The sequence below is a fragment of the Mustela lutreola genome, chromosome 3 (genome assembly GCF_030435805.1).
Source record: "Mustela lutreola isolate mMusLut2 chromosome 3, mMusLut2.pri, whole genome shotgun sequence".
Taxonomy (NCBI): Eukaryota; Metazoa; Chordata; class Mammalia; order Carnivora; family Mustelidae; genus Mustela; species Mustela lutreola.
In genome coordinates this window covers 72976956-72990254 of record NC_081292.1, presented here as the reverse complement: position 1 = coordinate 72990254, position 13299 = coordinate 72976956, and the positions used below count along the sequence as shown (strand labels likewise).

The 13299-nt window shown below is 41.8% G+C and overlaps 1 protein-coding gene across 1 annotated transcript in view; it reads left to right on the top strand.

The window, feature by feature from the left end:
• The first annotated feature begins 2956 nt into the window (after positions 1-2956).
• Positions 2957-13299, top strand: part of RAB2A (RAB2A, member RAS oncogene family) — an 89950-nt gene continuing 79607 nt past the window's right edge. The window contains exon 1 of the mRNA XM_059166381.1: positions 2957-3241. Coding sequence (XP_059022364.1) covers positions 3196-3241 — 46 coding nt within the window. The 5' untranslated portion in view covers positions 2957-3195. The remainder of the gene's footprint in view (positions 3242-13299) is intronic.

Genomic DNA, 13299 nt, shown 5'->3' with positions numbered 1-13299 from the left:
GTTTGTATGGTTTTTATTTATGCACTGAATTGTTTCAAAGAGGGTTTGAGATGGTATACAGGCACAGAAAAAAATAGCAAATATTATGAATTAAATGTAGGAAGAAAGTAAAGGTAGAGACATAAACCCAGGAATGGAGCTGATTTTCAAACATGAACTCTTGGGGCGCCTGGGTGGCTCAGTGGGTTAAGCATCCGCCTTTGGCTCAGGTCATGATCCTGGGGTTCTAGGATGGAGCTCCATGTCAGGCTCCCTCTCAGCAGGGAGTCTGCTTCTCCCCTTGCCCCTCTCCTGCTTGTGCTCTCTTTCTCTCTCAAACAAGTAAATAAAATCTTTTAAAAATAAAATATGAACTCAAAGTAATTTTAAATAATTATTCAGTACTAAGAGTTATATATTAAGTATATATTTTTCATAGTTATAAAATATCTTCACATACAATATCTTAATTGATCCTAAATTGACTTTGTCACAGAGGCAGTTATTATCTACACTTTCCAGACAAGGAAAATGAGGCTCAAATGACGTAACATGGAGTCTTTGCTCTTTTCATTAGATTACACTGGTAGGTAGCAAGCAATCATCACAACACCTCTGCATCTCAGGAATGGAGGGATGCCACACAGTTCTGTGCAAGAACAACAAGCATTTGACTCCTGGGACCCAGTATTGTTGTGAGAAGATTTCGGATACTCTACAGGTAGCTTCAGATCTGGAGGTTGGAGACACATAGAATTATACTTCAGACTTGGGAACAGACCTTTAAGGTAACACTTAACTCCCTTCAGGTTACAGAGGAGTATACTGAAGCTCTGAGAGGCCAAATGATCTGGCACAATTATCTGATCAGTTAATGGTAGTGCCACTACCAGGGGCCAGCCCTCCTAAGGTTTTGTTTTGTTTTACTCCATAGTTCCACATCCATTTCTATGATTTTTTTTTTTTTTACATGCCCAATTCTGATTTTCTTTCTCTTCAGTTTCCCCTGTATCCACCTGGCTAAGTACTATATGCGTACTGACATGGCTACAAGACCCTGCAGGACCTGGCACTACTGACTTCTCCAGCCACTCACCCACTCTAACAGTCTGGGAACACTCCTGACTCAAAAGGGTGCTCAGCTTGTGTGTGTCACCCGAGAGAGCTCTCCTGCTGAGACTATGAGCAAAGGCCATACCTCTGAGAGTAGAAAACAACTGAGGGGACGCTGTAGATGTCCATCACTCACGAAAGACCTGAGTGAAGGCACTTGGATGGGAGTGACAAAATGGCCTCTGGAACCTGGAGGCCATGGGCAGGGACCTCCCTTCGCCCAAAGTAAAGATGAGTGAATGCAATTCCAGGTAACGTCTCACGTCAAATCCCTGTGTGCTATCCCTGAAACCTTAGTAAAATCCCCCCCCCACCCCGAACACACACATACAAAATACTCCAGAAACAACCAGTGAGTTCATACTTGGCAAGGCCATTCAAACTATGTACTAACCAACAGTAGCCAGCTTGGCATCAAGGTGTCAGTATAATTACATAATGAGAGACATCAAAAGGGAAAGAATATTGGGCCAGAGGAACCAGGGTCACTAAATCCCAGTGACTCTTCCCCTGCAAAGACTGTCCTTCCATTGCCAACGCTAGAGGATATGGGTTAGTAAATGAGCTTCCTCAAGCAACTTTAAATTCCATCAGCAGAGCCACGAACTTTGCACACTCTGCTGCTTTGCCTGAACTTCACTTCCCAGTCCCAAACTTTTGTCCTTTCAACAAACTCTGACTCATCATTCATACTCCTGGTTCAAACATCATTTTCTCCAGATAACCTATCCTAAAACTTTAACAAACTCTACTACCTCCTCTTCCAAAACTGCGCTCCTTTAGAACAGGTTCTGCCTTCAGTTGCAACGCCTAGCAATGCAGAAACATAGTAGGTACTTAATAAATGTTAGTAGAATGAAAAAAAAGAGTTACTTCGTTTTTCCTTTAAACATATTTTTTCAATAGGTAATTCATGAACACTGCAAAAAAAAAAAATAGTTCAAACTGCACATGTAAAATTCTGGGAAAAGTAGATCTTTCCTCCATTCCTATCCACTCTCCCCTTGGTTCCCGTCGTGTTTCCTTTCAGGCTGACTACACACATAAGGGTATTTCGGTGCACCGCTGTCATTTTTTGAAAATAAAACTGTAAAATATATATATTACCTATATAACAATAAAATACGATTTACAAATACATGTATATATTTCGCATAATATAATTAATTACAGTAGTATATTGAGCATAACAACATAATTGTTATATATCTTATATGTAAGTAATACATGTGATATAAATATGTATGTCTGCATCGATTTCTGTGCCTTGTTTTTGTTTGTCAGGCTTTTTTTTAAAGAGCCGTGTAATATTCCACCATAGAGCATACCATAATTTACTTCACATCGTCTGATTTACGGTTTGCAATTTACAGGTAAATCTATTTTCCCTCTCAAAACCCCGTCCCCAAACACAGAAATACCACCGCCCTTCAACCCCCACGCCGAGCGGCTCCCGCATTTTCAAACACCTTTTCATAAGCCCAGGGCGGGGCCCTGCACCGAACGCGACGTCCGCCTTCCCACACGTGCCCCGCGCCTCCACTGCAAGGCGGAAAGACGCGGCGCCCATGCGCGTCGCGGCGACGGAACCGAACCTTCCACTTCCCTCCCCTCCCCCAGCGTCTCCCGGCCGCCGGCGTCGCCCGCTCAAACGTGCCGGAACAACCGGCGCCCGGCCTCGCCCGGCTCACGGTGGACGGGGCGCGGCCGGGGCGCGGCCGGCTCGGCGCTGGGAGGAGCTCCGGCGGGGCGGGGCGGGGCTCTGGCTGGGCGGGGCTCCGGCCGGCGTGCGGAGCTCCTCCCCTTTCCTCCGGAGGCGCCGGCAGCCGCAGCACTTCCGGGTCGGCGCGGAGGCGGGGCGGAGGCGCCGCGGCGGCTGTTATTGTTCGACTGGGCTCGGCCGGGAGCTGTCTCCATCTCTGCGGGTGTCAGTTTGTCCGGCTTCCTCTCGGCCCCTCACTCCCGGCGGCTGACGGCGACGGCTGCGGCAGGCGGGGCCTGGCGTTTCGAGGCCGAGCGGCGCCGGGGTGAGGGGCGCGGAGGAGGAGGAGGAGCAGTAGCGGGAGGAGGAGCCGTGTGCCCTGGCACCGAGCGGCCGCGGCCATGGCGTACGCCTATCTCTTCAAGTACATCATCATCGGCGACACAGGTGAGGGCCCCGGGTGCGGCCAGGCGGGCGTCGGCGGCCTCCCGGCCCGGGCTGAGCGGCAAACGGCGTCTGGCAGGGGCGCGGGCGCCAACGCCGCCCGGCGCCTCCCTCCCGGCCGCGCCGCTCCATTTCCGCAGTGCTGGAGCTGGTGACGTGGGCACTGCGAGCGGCCGCGGCCTGGCCAGGCCCTGTCCGCGGCCCCCGCCCTGGGCAGCCCTGCAGCTGGGGGCCTCGGCAGCCGTTTGCGACTTAAGATCTAGGAACTGTGTGACAGGAGGAGCGGCCCAGCCGAGGACCGTCAGGGTCTGACTTAGGTGATTGCACCCCTTCTCCGGGGCCCCTCACCTTGGGCCTCTTCGCAGCCGTCGAGAAGGAAAAAGGCAGGCAGAGGAGAGCAGAAGGTGATGGGAGAAGGGTCTTGCGTTTCCTGATCAGTCGCTCCCACCTTTTCCATCCTACACGCATCTGTCAGAAGCCGGGCAAGGTGCTCCTGGTGTGGGACGGCCAGCTGAGGAGGAGAGAAGGGAACCTTAAAAAAAAAAAAGATGTTTTTTTTAACACCCTCAAATCCCGGGTCAGAATAAGTCCTGTCCCGTCGCTCGGCGGCTGGGGAGTCCCTTTCCAGGTCACTAGAGCGTGAAAGGTCTGTCGATTTTGCCACGTGTAAACTGGGGTTATTTGGTAGTAATGGGAGGCCGTTCAGTGCTCTGGGTGTGTGCTTGCGTATGTGTGCCTGTGCGTGTTGGAGGCACTGTGATTTCTTGGATATATCAGAGTCAGGGTTGCAACTGCCCATTTTTAGGCGACCTCATGTACTTCTGAAGCAGAACGAAATTCAGCTGTTCTCGCTTGAAGTAACATCTGAGTGTATTTCGCGGATAAGTAAACAAACTTGTAAAATATACTTAATACCTGTGATTTTGGCATTATTTTGAATCTAATAATAAAACTAAGGCTTGTTCAGGTGTTACAACTATTTATATACCAGAGTCTGATTTCAGTGAGGACTCTTGCACAACTTTGGGCCCTTTGCACAACTTTGGAAACATAAGCAGCAGCTTGTGGTTGCACTAGTGATGTAGCAAATTCAGTAAGTAATACAAGAAGCATGTTGATTGCAGCCTAAAAAACTTGCTGTCCCAAACCTGTCTTTTTAGCAAGGTTTTTTTTTGATGTGTGACTGTACAGAATGAATGATGTTCTGTGTAATGTCTTGGGTAGAGGAATGCTTTGCAAATGTTTAGTAGCAAATTTTTACACCTTTTACAAAAAGCTGCAGCATGTTTTGAAGGAGAAAGAATTGGTGAAAGCCTATTGGAAAATTTTTATTTAGGCTGTAAACCTGAGCTGGAGAGGAAATTTATGTTAATTATGATATGAATGTGTTTGAGAATTAAAAAGAGGAGTGAATATAGACATATAGAAGTGGTGAAGGTGCAAAATTATCCTTTGCAGGTTGCCTTCTTTCAGCTTACTAATTGAGCATCTACTGTGGGTAGAGTAGTGGAACTACAAATAGTAGAAAGCTGGTGCTGGTGCTTTTGGAACTTGCCCTCATTCAGAAACAACTCCCAGGCAATTTAAAGGGAACACTTTCCCCACTCTAGCCAACCTAGTTTTGCTGTCAGATTAGTCTTTCTGAAACCTGGCTGTTAGGAGACTAACAGCCTCTGCTCACATTCTTTAGTTTGACCTTCTAGGAACTCCAGTATTTTAGCCTCTGTTTGCTTTGGTAGCCTTCTTTCCCACTACTCCCTGCCTTCTGGCAGTGAGGCCTGGTGGCTGATTTCTGTGCTTTTTCCTGGTTCCTACTCTTCCCTCTGCCTCAAGTGCCTTCTCAGTGGAAAGTCTACCAATCTTTCAAAGTCTAACCCAGATCTTCCATAATGCTCTCAGAGTCAACATATATTAAGCTCTTTTGATGTGTCAGGCTTTTTCTGGTATCCTGGCTGGCAGTGACTACTATTCCTTTATCTGGGTGCATCACACTTTGTATTTTTCTGTTATTAATGCCAGACTGTTTCATAGGTACTTGCGTAGGCATCTGTATTTGATTATGTGCCTCTGGAGGGCAGAAAAGCTGTTTAGTATTGCTTTGTATTTCAGGAAGAGCCTAGTAGAAGGTCTTGTACATTTAGTTAAATTAATGAAAGAATAGCCAAACAAACCACTATGTTCATGTTAATATACATTAATAACTTGACTGTAGGAGGTTTTTAGCCTGCTTCTGCCACTTTTTTTTTTTTTTTTAAGATTTTATTTATTTATTTGACAGAGAGAGACACAGAGAGAGGGAACCCAAGCAGGAGGAGTGGGAGAGGAAGAAGCAGGCTTCCCGCCGAGCAGGGAGCCCAGTGTGGGCTTGATCCCAGGACGCTGGGATTATGACCTTAGCTGATGGCAGATGCTTAACAACTGAGCCACCCAGGCGCCCTGGATTCTGCCACTTTTTTAACTGACTTTGGCCAAAATCATTTACCATGTCTCCTTAATTAAAAATATATGCACAGTTGTAAGTTACACTTAATGTGGCCCTCCCCACAGAAAGATATTAAATCAGTAGTGTGATATCCATCCTGGATGTCTTCAAAATTCATAGTATGAAAAACATATATCCTTAGAATGAAGGAAATTGCTACTTTTCCCATTTCTCTTTCCCTATTTTATAATGTTTTCATTTTTAATTTTTACATTTCTCTCAATAATGAGATAAAATGGAGACAGATGTGGAAGTACCATTCACATCTTGTTTTTTGGAGTTTCCACTTCATAGAAGAGATTTTTAAAAACTTTCCATGATCATGAGATACCGTTGAAATGCTTGTTTTCTTAACTCTGGAGCCAAGTGCAATTAAAATGTAGCTTTAATATTTTTCATTGATAGTGTCTTGTTCCTGAAAACTCATTGAGGTAAATGTGTCATTTAAATCTAGATATAGATGGAAATTGGTTTTTAACTAGCCTGGCCTAATAGCATAACCAGATAATTATCAAATAGGGAAAGAGAAAAATTATAATAAGCCTATAATTGTTGCTCCTAAAATTCTAGCAACTGCCTACCATTTTAACCTGATCACTAACCATCCTTGCCCTTTTTGCCACTCAGGTAGGCAAACAGATGCTCAAACCCAGTTGTATTCTATCTGAAGTGACCCTCTTGCCTTGCCCCCCACCCGAAAGGTTAGGTCAAAACTTTTTCACCTGACCAACTCTTGCTTATCCATTCTTTTAAGATTGTTAATAAACCCCACTACTCCCTATTGCATCGTTCTCATCCCCTCCACTGTTCCTTCATTCTTTGTTCCCCCTTCTCCCCACTCGCACATGCTTTTTTTTTTCTTTTTCTTAAAATCTTTTGAGGACAAGTGCTATGTAAGAAAATAAAAAATAATAAAATAATAAAAAATAATAGCTAAGTAGCTGGGCCCTTGGAAGACGTGCTGCAAGACTTTATTTGGAAGGTGGTAGTTGAGCTGAAATTAGAAGGATGCACAGGGATTTGCAGGTGGGCATGGGGGAAATGTCTGGTAGGTAGTTGGGAGTACATGTTTGCTGCTTGATCAATCTCACATATACTTCTTACTGGTTTTAGAAAATTAAAAATAGAGCCATAGTGTGAGCCATTTTATTGAGGACTGTGAAAGAGAGGGAAAGGGTGAGAAGTGAAGAGCTGACTGCAAGATCAGGTTGGCAGGAATATGAGGGGCTGGAGTGTGTATGTGTGTGAAGGTAGGGGAGACTTGAAGTTGAAAGGTCAAAAACATGCGACATAGAGGCAAAATCCTAGAGGACTTGGGGAACGATGGCATTAGATTTTGTAGAGCTTTAGAGCTGTGACAGAAGGAAGACCTATCCTGTGGGAGACTCAAACTTGAGTTTCTTTAGATTCTCATGAGTCACCTAGAGTGGCTTTTCTTTTTTTAAAATAAAGATTCAGTGGTCTGAACCCCAGCAGATTTTGATTCGCTAGGTCTGAGGTGGAGCTCCTTGTCGCAAAACCTGAGGCCAGAAACACCAACCATTTTATTTCATTATATGAACAAGTTTGTTAGATTATCTTCAGAAAACAAACAGGGGAAAAACAACTAAGAAATTTGGAGGTAGAAGAATGCCACTTATTTTATGATGAAATATAGCATGCATATAAAAAGCATATGTATGTATATATTATGTATGTACAGTTTAATGGTTTTAAAGAACAGTAATGACTTATTATACACCCATGCTAAAGAAACACAGATCCTCATCACCTACGTCTTCCTTTCCCAGGGTTCCACCAGCTTGAATTCTGTATTAATCCTTCCATTGCTTTTCTTCGTAGTTGTGGAACTTTTTCATCTCTGTATTGTTTTATTTTGTCTGTTTTTATATGTCTTAGTTTTATTCAGTGAGAGAGCTAAAACATGTCTGAAATATACCTTTTAACATCATCTAGAATTTAGACAGTTTATTCTTTTTCTATTTTTAAAGATTGTATTTATTTATTTATTTAGTAGAGAGAAAGAGAGAGAGAATATGAATATCTTATGCTCAGTCCCAGGACCCTGAGATCATGACTTGAGCCAAAATCAAGAGTCAAGACGCTTAACCAGCTGTGTCACCCAGGTGCTGTAGACAGTTATTCTGGTCTACTTAAATTGTTGCTTGCAAGATTTTTGAGTATCCCTTTCCTTTTTTCTTTCTCTCTTAACCAGTTTGCTTGCTGCTTGCTTCCCCTAACATTTATAATGCTACTGGGACTTCCGTTGAATCCCAGAGGTCATGGTGCTGTTGTTCTCGTCCTTTTTCCTTTCATCTCCTGGTGACCCTGCCTCCTCCTTATCTCAAATAATGCCCCTCTCTTCTTCCTCAGTGCTCTTGTCTCTCTTGTTTTCATTCTGTTCCTGCTCCACCATGAAATGAATTTTCTCTTCTCTCTGATCCTTCTCCCCCACTCTATCTCGACAGCTCACTGCCTTTTGCAGTAGCCAGTAATTTTGCTGGTTTTTTGAGCAGATTCTAATTTTGCCAGCTTAGCTGTTTTTCCCTCTCATTTTGGCCCAGCTGTGCTTGCTCCATTTTGTTATTCTTTGCTTATCCTGAACTGCAAGGCTGTGTCCTTTGCTATAAAAGATAGAGCCAAATACTGATCTACCTTGTCCTCTTTTCTAACTTTGCTTTCTATGTGAAAATTTCCTATTTGGTTCATCAGCCTCATTTCTTTGCAAGTTTTAGAATACATTCTAGCTGCTGCTGTTCACTTGAGAATAAAAGACACCTGGCAAAAAGATACTGGATTCCCTTTGCTATCATTCACTTGTAGTCATCTCCCTTTTAATTCCTACTGAACTTCTCAATACAAGCAACTTGGGTCTTATCCTGAAGATGCTGTTTAAGAAGACCTGCAGTGAGTCCTGGACTTCTATATTTTTTAAAAGCACTATTATTTGCTTATTTACTTATTTACTTTTGAAGATTTTATTTATTAGAGAGAGCACAAGCAGGAGGAGAGGGAGAGGGAGAAGCAGGCTTCCTACTGAGCAGGGAACCCTATGTCCAGCTCTGTCCTAGGACCCTGGGATCATGATCTAAGGCAGATGCTTAACCGACTGAGCCACCCAGCGCCCTTAAAAGCACTATTTTTTAGGGGTAGTACTGTGGCATTCCTCTGCAGGTCTGTCATGGGCCTTTTGTGTATATTTTTCTAGAGTTTATCTTTTTTTTTTTTTCCTGTTGTCAGATTTTCTGCTTTCTAAAATTTAAGTTAATCCATAAAGTATATCCAGGCTGAAGTTATGTGGAACTCTTCATCACATGAGTTTTGGGCACCATCTGTGTGTAGTAGATCCTTAGGAACTATTCTTCACACTTCTTATAGTTTGTATACAATATCAAAAGGTTTTCACTTTTCATTGCTTCAAAAGATATGTGAGGTTACCATTTTATAAATAAAGAAACTGAGCATCATTTGGGGCGTTACTTTTCTCTTCTCTTGTAAGTTTTTACTCTTCACAGCTATGATGTAGCTCTCTAAATTTCTCCTAGTTTGCTCTTCAAAATTTACCTATTTTCAGGTGTAGCCGACAGTTAGTGTGTGTCTGGTCAAATCTGAGAGAGAAAGGAAGGACATGAGTATTGATGGGTGCATGCCACAGTGAAGCTCTTGGAGCAGGAGAGAGCCTGGTGCAGAGTTTGTGCTTCAGAACATGAGAATGCGTGCTAGGTAGCCTCCACTGGGTGGGCTACCGGCATTGGCCAGTTTGGTTCTTTTTGTTTCAAAAAGGATTTAAGGACATTTATATAAAATTTTGTGATCGTTTTATTCAGATGGGAGAAAGAAGGTACATTAGTTTTGTGTTGCTGTCATAACAAACCACTGTACTCTAAAGCAGCTAAGAGAACACAAATTTATTATCTTACAGTGTGAAAGAAAGTTCTATATAAGTTGATAGTACATAACAGCGTATGTCAGAAGTCTGCCATGTTTCTTAGTGGGCTAACATCCAGGTTTCAGTGGGACCAGGTTCCCTTTTTGAGGCATTCAGGTTGCTTTTTCAGGTTGTTGGTAGAATATACTTTCTTGCAACCGTGCGGCTAAGCTCTTCATTTTCTTGTTGTCATCTGAGGGCGGCTCTCAGCTTGTAGAACCCACTACATACCCAGTTCCTTGGCTTCTGGTCTCCTTCCTCCATTTTCAAGGACAGCAGCAGCCAGCCAGGTCCTCTTCCTGGGTCATCCCATTTCTCTGACCAAAGCTGGGAAATGTTCTCTGTGTGTAAAGACTTGTGTGATTAAATTGGACTTATCTGGATAATCTAGGATAATCTCATCTCAAAGTTTGTAATTTCAATCACATCTGCAAAGTGTACACTTTTGCCGTGTAGAGTAACATAGTCACAGGTTCTAGGGAATTAGGGTATAATTTCTTGAGTGGCATCCTTCTGCCTACCACTGAGGGTAAAGGAAAACAGTAAGTTGAAGTCAGAAGCAGCATTAATACTTGATTTTTTGTGTGCACGTTTTTGAAGTGGGCATTGTATTAAGCTATGCAAAGAGAAAACTCTGCTTATTTAATTATAGTACGCATTATTTTTTTAAAAGCATGTATGCGTATATTTAATTATTCCTGATCATGGGTCTTGAAAGGCATTTTCCCTCTGATTTCCTCTTTAAAAGACTACAGTGTAGTGTAGTGAAGAATGTAAATATACAGCTAGTATATTTATATATTTATAGGGCCTTTTCTGCTGGTACAGGTCTTCGAATCTGAACAGTAATATCCATGATGAAGGCTCCATTTTACAGGTGAGGAAAGAGAAGCTGTCATATCCCAGAGCTAGGAACTGACTAAACTGGAGTTTGGAATTTGAACCCAGGTCTTTCTGACTCCAAAGTCCATACTCTCCTGTATCATAGGTATTTCTGGATTCCCACAAATTCCATTCAGACCTCTTTTGTTGGCCTCAGTCCCTTTTACTAAAAGATACCACATCCACTTAGACAAAATGGGGATAAAGGATAAAATAACAGTGAAGTCCTCTATAAAACAAGAATAAAGTCCTTTCTCTGCTCCTTACCAGCTATATGAGCTTAGGCAGCATCTTTCATCTGCCTTGTTGTCCTCATCTATAAAAGGGAATGAATAAATGAGATAAGATAAGTAATAGTGACTTGAATGAGAAATGGTTACTGTTTCATCTTAACTTTATGTGCTGCTTCTTGAAATGTTACCATAATTTCCTGATGTCCATTGAAAGAGTAACACAAACTTGACCAGTGCTATGTAGGTTTGAGTGATGCTGTTGATAGCAAAAATAGTCTTTTGTCCCCTGTGAATCCTAACATGTTCATCTTCCCCCCCACCATCCCTGGTTAGCTTACTAGTTGGTGGCCAGCTGATACTTTGAGACATCTACTATCCTTGATCTAATTGTTTCTTTCTAACTGTATTGTGTTTTCTTGCACTTACTATATTTTCCCTGTATTTGTTTGCATGTAGCAGAAACTTTATGGAAGGCTCCTTATCGTATCAACATTGTTTTAACAGGATCCAAAGTTGTTCAAGATACATTCTATTCCAGGTGTATTTATATATATTTAGCACCTTTGCTTAATCTAGTCTACATGATCATTCAAGTCCACTCATGATTCAGAAGGACTCCGTAGGGTTTTGTTCTAGAAGGACCTGTTTGATAATAAAAGAACAGAAACCTACTCCTACAAATCTGCTAGCTCAGGAAAAGAAGTTTTGATAATGATTTAAAGAGTGCCCATAGGAAACTAAGAAAAATTGTAAACAAATGTTAGGGAACTGGTTACTCTGAAATGTTTTCCTCTCATGGCTTCTCTTTCAACCCTTGAGATAATTAGGGATATGTGTTTTTGGTTTTTTGGGTTTTGTTTACAAAGATTTTATTTATTTTAGAGAGCATGTGCGTGCGTGCGTGCATTTGCACACAGGAGAGCACAAGCAGGGGAGAGGGGGAGAGGATGAAGGAGAAGCCAACTCCCTGCTGAGCAGGAAGCCAGGTCCTCTGGCGCTCTGTTCCTCTATTCCTGGGGCCTGGGATCATGACCTGAGCTGAAAGCAGATGCTTAACTGACAGAGCCACCCCTGCTTCATGTGGTTTTTTTGTTTGTTTGTTTTTTAAGATTTTATTTTATACCAGTGTGGGGCTCAAACTCACAACCCTGAGATCAGAAGTTATATGCTCTACCAACTGGGACTGCCAGGCACCCCTTGTGTTTTTTGTTTTAAACATGGTTTTTTTTTCCTTTTGAACAATGTTTTTATTATTGATTTCTGACTTTATTCACATAGGTAAGAGCATGTAGACTATGTTGATTATTTAGTTTTTTAAGCTAATTTTGTAGCCAGTTACTTGGTTAGCGAGTGTACATATTCTGTGTGTGCTTGAAAAGTGTACTGTTGGTTCATGGTTGGTTCTGGTTTCCATACATGTTCATGAGATGAGACTTACTATCTGTATATTCTTGATAGTCCCTTGAGTTTTGGGGTAAGATGTTAGTATCTATTATGACATGGTTTTGTTTTGTTTTTAGTTTTGTCAGAGTGGTTTTTTTTCCCTCCAGTAAATTTGAGGGCTGATTTGTAAGGTATTTATGGGGCTCAGGTCTTCACAGCTTACTGAAGAGTTACTCTTTGTCATTAATTTACTCTTTACTTTTTACATACTGCGGAGTTGTTTGTGTTTTACATATATATATATATATATATATTTTTTTTTTTTTGGTAGTGCAGTTTTGGGTACTGAAGTGTTTGATATTAATTTTGAATCTTATTTTTTGGTTTATATTTGCCTAGTATAGACTTTTTCATCATTCTCTTTTCTTTGGAAAAGAAAGAAGGGTTTATTTTGTTGTGCTTTGTTTAGGAAACAAATATTACAGATACAGTTGAAGCCCTTTGTATATACTCTTCACTGTTCTTTGTCGCTAGAGGTAACCACTCTCCTGAATTTGGTGTTTATTATTTCTATGAAAGTTTCCAAATGATTACTACTTATGTTTGTGAGTATTTGTAAACAGTGTATAATCGTTTATGTATCTTTTCAACTTTATATTAATGAAATTTTACTGTACATGCTCTCAAACTTTTTTGTTCGATATTATTTTGGGAAATTTATTGGTATTAATATATTTTGTTCTATTTTATTGGTATTAATTGCTAGGTTAGTTTAATTTTAACTACATTCTGTTGGTTTAATTTAATTATATCCTATTGTTTGACTATACCACAATTTTCCCACTCTTTTCCCCTAAGGAAATTTTAGGCTGAGTTGTGTGTCATCTTATAAAAGACAGTATGGGGCACCTGGGTGGCTCAGCAGCTATCTTCGGCTCAGGTCATGATCCCAGGGTCCTGGGATGGAGCCCTGCATCTGCTTCCTGCTCAGCCTGCTTCTCCCTTTGGGGTTCACCACACTTGTATTCTTTCTGTCAAAGAAATAAAATTTAAAAAAAAAAAAGAAAAAATAGTATACTATGTGGATTTTTTGGTGTGTGCCTCCTTGAACATATATGCTGAGTTCTGGAGCCACACCTTGAAGTGGAATTGT